The following is a 5,856-nucleotide window of genomic DNA, read 5'->3' as shown; positions in this document are numbered from 1 at the left end:
AAAAAAAAAAAAAGATCCCATCTCCACAGAAGGCTGAGGCCTGGGAAAAAGGGGTTTGAAGTTTCTGTGAGCCATGATCACACTATTCCCCTCCAGCTTGGGTGACCAAAGGAGAACCTAACTAAAAGAAACCAAAACTATAATTTGTGTTAAGGCTCAAAAGAGGCTGATGGTTGGGGGATGTCACGTTGGGGTGGCCATGGCATGTGCCTGTGCGGTCTAAAGAATGATGTGTAAGGCTGGGTGTGGTGGCTCATGCCTATAATACCAGCACTTTGGGAGGCCGAGGCGGGTAGATCACCTGAGATCAGGAGTTAGAGACCAGCCTAGCCAACATGGTGAAACTCCATTTCTGCTAAAAATACAAAAATTAGCCAGGTGTGGTGGCAGGTGCCTGTAATCCCAGTTACTTGGGAGGCTGAGGCAGGAGAATCGCTTGAACCCGGGAGGTGGAGGTTGCAGTGAGCTGAGATCCCACCACTACACTCCAGCCTGGGCAACAAGAGTGAGACTCTGTCTCAGAAAAAAAAAGAAGGATGTGTATTTAGAGAGGGAGTGTGTCTAATGGGCCCAGGCAACTGCATTGGGCTTTATGTGAGCTCGGATATACCAGAGGCATTGGCTGTCAGGAGGGGATGGACCCTTTTATGTTAAGAGCACAGCATAGCCAGGTGCTGTGGCTCACGCCTGTGATCCCAATACTTTGGGAGGCCGAGGCGGTGGATCATGAGGTCAGGAGTTCAAGACCAGCCTGGCCAAGATGGTGAAACCCTGTCTCTACTAAAAATACAAAAATGAGCCAGAAGTGGTGGTGGGTGCCTGTAATCCCAGCTACTTGGGAGACTGAGGCAGAGAATTGCTTGAACCCAGGAGGCAGAGGTTGCAGTGAGCCGAGGTCATGCCACTGCACTCCAGCCTGGGCGACAGAGCAAGACTCCGTCTCAAAAAAAAAAAAAGTGCAGCATAGATCCCTGTTTTCCCCCTACTTCTTAATTGCTGATGGCTATACTGAGTGACCCGTGGGCTCCCAAAGAGACAGAGGCACCCGTGGACTAGTCTCTCCTCTGTGCTGAGGATCCTGGGAGGAGGATGGGCAAGGGGGTGGGGACGTGGGAGAGGTGGATCGTGGTACCTCAGCCTAGGAACTGTTTGTGGTTCCATCTGTTACCATCATAGCAGGGCACTGTGGCATTTGAAGACGTGGCTGTGAACTTTTCCCAGGAAGAATGGAGTCTCCTTAGTGAGGTTCAGAGATGCCTTTACCATGATGTGATGCTGGAGAACTGGGTACTTATATCCTCCCTGGGTAAGTTCCTCACACTCTCCCCTATTTCTTGAATAAGTCTCTGCCCTTCCCCTTTTTTCCCATTGGCAAGACTGTTTTTATCATGTCAGGACCCTGGGCACAGCTTCCTTCTCTACTTCTCGGTAGGTTTTGTGGTTTGTAGGTCTGAGGTTTGTGTACTACCTTCTCTCCTTGAGCAGTCCCAATACCTGCTTTGCTGCAGACTCTCAGGGAAGGAGTCAGAGTCAGGTGTCTCGTAATCAATCTAATGCATTTCACCTTGCTTGTCCCCTCGCTGTGTGACTTGGTCCAGATCTGAGACTCCTGTGTGTCCAGGGTCTACTTCCTTCCTTCCTTTGGCTGACATTACTTGATGCCTGCCTGTGGCAGGAATTGCCATCACTCATATTGTCACTGCCTACATAGACCAAAGGCAAGACCCTCCTTAGAAATTCTGTTTTTAGTAATTTGTTTCCTTTCCTGTGTGTTGTCATTTTTGAGCCACTGTTGCTTTAAAGTACCCAGCACATATTGGCAAGAGGAAGAGGATAGGGAATCCAGTGATGTGGCCTTTGTGACCAGCCAGCATTTCAGTTTGATCAGGTGCAAATGGCCTTCCTGGCTTCTCAGTATTTGCTGCCACAGAGGCTAGTTGCCCCAGTTCTGCCCTATCTTTGCCTTAGTACTTACGTCATCCAGGTTCCATGTGCTTAATCGTCTTGGTGGTGGGATGGAGAGTCCTCAGTGCTTCAGAAGAGGTAACTGAATCCAGACTCAGCCTGATGTGCTGAGAGGGAACCTGTCGCTGAGGAGTGGCACCTGGTGGGAGGGCATGAGTTTGAGATTTTATTCAAATCATATCAGAAAGCTATTCTATTTGACTAGTATTTTTGTGGCCAGTAGGCATTCACTATTTCTGTGTTCTCCATTCTTGAGATCCTCGAATTTGTCAGTTGTACACCTTGTCACTTGTACTCTGATATCCATCCCCCAACGAATCTTCAAGTCTCTGGACTCCACGTCTCAACCATTTATTTTCTCATGTTTCCTTCTGGAGTGCTGTCTGATACTGGCATACACATTGTGTATTAACAAGTGTATACAAATTGTTAAACTGTTCTGAGCAAGAGCTGTTGTAATCATTTTCTTAGGCTTGGACATAGCCTTCTATGTAGCATTAACATGTCATCAGATAATTTCCTGCAGAGAAGTGGTTTGCAAAGGAAAGAGTTATACACCAGGCACATTGGCTTACACCTGTAATCCTAGCACTTTGGGAGGCCGATGTGGACGGATTTCTTGAACCCGGGAGTTTGAGACCAGCCTGGGCAACAAGGCGAAACCCTACCTCTACAAAAAGTAGCTGGGCGTATTGGCATGTGCCTGTGGTCCCAGCTACTGTGGAGGCTGAGGTGGGAGGATCACCTGAGCCCAGGAGACAGAGATTATCCCACTGTACTCCATGCTGGATCACAGAGTGAGACCCTGTCTCTCAAGAAGAGAGAGGAAAAAAAAAAAAAAGAATTGTAGACCCTGGCTCAGTTCTCTGTGTTCATGTATGCTTATGCCCTTCATATCATGGTGCCTACATTCTGTGACCTTTATAGCCCGTTAATGATAGCCTCATCTTCCACATGAAGCCAACATTCGTTCTGTTCCTGCAAGTATTTCCATGGAGTAATTCCTCGGTTTGTCAGACATGCTTGTGGGTGGGCTGTGCCTTCCCAACAGAGTTAACTTGAACTCATCAGCATTTTCTTGCTTTCAGGTTATTGGTGTGGATCAGAAGATGAGGAGGCACCTTCTAAGCGGAACATTTCTATACAAAGAGTGTCTCAGGTCAACACTCCTAGGGTAGGTGTGTCTCCCAAGAAGGCCCACTCTTGTGAAATGTGTGGTGCAATCTTGAGAGACATTTTGCACTTGGCAGATCATCAGGGGACACATCACAAGCAGAAACTGCACAGGTGTGAGGCCTGGGGGAATAAATTGTATGATAGTTCAAACCATCAGCACCAGAATCAGTACCTTGGAGAGAAACCCTATAGAAGCAGTGTTGAAGAAGCGTTGTTTGTGAAGAGGTGTAAGTTCCATGTGTCAGAGGAGTCATCTGTCTTCATTCAGAGTGGGAAGGACTTTTTGCCCAGCTCAGGATTACTGCAGCAGGAGGCCACTCACACTGGGGAGAAGTCAAACAGCAAACTTGAGTGTGAGTCTCCCTTTCAGGGGGGAAATAGTCATTGCAGCTGTGGAGAATGCATGAAACATTCTGGCACCAAACACATACTTGTTCAACAGCAGAGACTTCTCCCTAGAGAAGAATGTTATTGCTGCGAATGTGGGAAATCTTTTATCAAATATGATAGCTTCAGTAATCATCAGAGAGTTCACACTGGGAAAAGACCTTATGAATGTGGAGAATGTGGGAAATCTTTTAGTCATAAGGGCAGCCTTGTTCAGCATCAGCGAGTTCATACTGGAGAAAGACCTTATGAGTGTGGAGAATGTGGGAAATCTTTTAGTCAAAATGGTACCCTCATTAAACATCAACGAGTTCACACTGGAGAAAGACCTTATGAGTGTGAAGAATGTGGGAAATGTTTTACCCAGAAGGGCAATCTGATTCAACATCAACGAGGTCACACTAGTGAAAGACCTTATGAGTGTGAAGAATGTGGAAAATGTTTTAGTCAAAAGGGCACCCTCACTGAACATCATCGAGTTCACACTAGAGAACGACCTTATGAGTGTGGAGAATGTGGGAAATCTTTTAGTCGAAAGGGACACCTTAGGAACCATCAGCGAGGTCACACTGGAGAAAGACCTTATGAGTGTGGAGAATGTGGGAAATCTTTTAGTCGAAAGGGCAACCTCATTCAGCATCAGCGAAGCCACACTGGAGAAAGGCCTTACGAGTGTAGGGAGTGTAGGAAATTATTTAGGGGCAAGTCCCACCTCACTGAACACCAGAGAGTTCACACTGGAGAAAGGCCATATGAATGTAATGAATGTGGGAAATCATTTCTAGACAGCTCTGGGTTTCGTGTTCATCAGAGAGTTCACACTGGAGAAAAACCGTTTGAGTGCAGTGAATGTGGGAAATCATTTCCTCAAAGCTGTTCGCTCCTTCGACATCGGAGAGTTCATACTGGAGAAAGACCTTATGAGTGTGGAGAATGTGGAAAGTCATTTCATCAGAGCTCTTCCCTCCTTCGACATCAGAAAATTCATACTGCAGAAAGACCTTATGAGTGCAGAGAATGTGGGAAATTCTTCTTCAGTCTCCTTGAACACAGGAGAGTTCACACTGGAGAAAGGCCTTATGAATGCAGTGAATGTGGAAAGACATTTACTCGAAGATCTGCGCATTTTAAACATCAGAGACTTCATACTCGAGGAAAGCCTTACGAGTGCAGTGAATGTGGGAAATCCTTTGCTGAAACGTTCAGTCTTACTGAACACAGGAGAGTTCACACTGGAGAAAGGCCTTATGAGTGCAGTGAATGTGGAAAATCATTTCATCGAAGCTCGTCTCTCCTTCGACATCAGAGAGTTCACACAGAAAAAAGTCCTTACAAGTGAAAGAAATTTGGGAAATTCTTTAGCTAAATCTCTGTGCATCCTCTTGATCAGAGGGTTCTTACTGGATCAGGACCTTATGAGTGTGACAAACGTGGGATATTCTTTATGTGGAAGTCTTGCTTTATTACATACAGAAGAGCTTTCACTGCAGAAGTGCCTCTTGAGTGCAACCAACGTGAGAAAGCCTTCCGCCTTCTCTCATTGGATAACAGATTGTACTCTTAAGGAAAACACTGTACACATACAGGAAATATTATTTCTTGTAAAACGTAACACTGGAGGAGATGCCTTATGAGGGAGCCATCTGCCTAAATTGAATGACATACATACAGCATCTGCATAAACTTGATTATGTTAGAGCTGCATGGCGTTTTTCACCCTGCCATGTTCCCTTGCCAGACTTATGTGACTGCCAGTCATCTGGCAACCATTCTATGTCAGCCACGAGGCAGGTGTTCACCGTGCATCTTTCACTCACCCCATGATGTTCCGGGAGTAAACCTTGGTTGTCTTTCATTGGCCAGAGGAATTGGTGAGTAGTCTCGTCTGTCACTCCTTTCTCATTTATTTATGATGAGTGAGACCACAGATCTATCTCAGTACTGGACCAGAGGAGTCTTCTGTCAGCTTGAAAAGATGGACTACCTTTTTCAGGGACCTTATGGGTCTCGTGTGATTCTTTAAGTGGAATTTTTCAGCCTCTTAAGTTCCAACCAAAGAACATTCTGCCTCCCATTGCTCTGATTTGTGCAATGACGAAGGCCTTATTGTTTAAGCTTCCTTCAATCTTGAGAGTTGTATTTACTCCTTGGGGTGGTTCAGAAACAAGTGGGTTCTGATGTCCTAAAGGGGCAAACAACTTTTGTTGGGATCACTGGACTTTTGAGTGCCTCAGAGGGGACAGTATGATGACAGAATATACTGTCTCTTCGCTTGTGGCATAGTTTTCATGGCTGCCCAAGGCCTCCAAAGACTCCAGAACTTTGTGG

The 5,856-nt window shown here is 46.1% G+C and overlaps 1 protein-coding gene across 1 annotated transcript in view; it reads left to right on the top strand.

Moving 5' to 3' along the window:
• Positions 1-5,388, top strand: part of ZNF418 (zinc finger protein 418) — an 8,282-nt gene extending 2,894 nt beyond the window's left edge. Inside the window, exons 2-3 of the mRNA XM_011960457.1 lie at positions 1,180-1,306; positions 3,054-5,388. Of these exons, the coding sequence (XP_011815847.1) occupies positions 1,180-1,306; positions 3,054-4,867 (1,941 nt within the window). The 3' untranslated portion in view covers positions 4,868-5,388. The remainder of the gene's footprint in view (positions 1-1,179; positions 1,307-3,053) is intronic.
• The last annotated feature ends 468 nt before the right edge of the window (positions 5,389-5,856 follow it).

This window comes from Colobus angolensis, unplaced genomic scaffold (genome assembly GCF_000951035.1).
Source record: "Colobus angolensis palliatus isolate OR3802 unplaced genomic scaffold, Cang.pa_1.0 Scaffold510, whole genome shotgun sequence".
Lineage (NCBI taxonomy): Eukaryota > Metazoa > Chordata > Mammalia > Primates > Cercopithecidae > Colobus > Colobus angolensis.
This window is presented reverse-complemented; position numbering and strand designations above follow the sequence as displayed.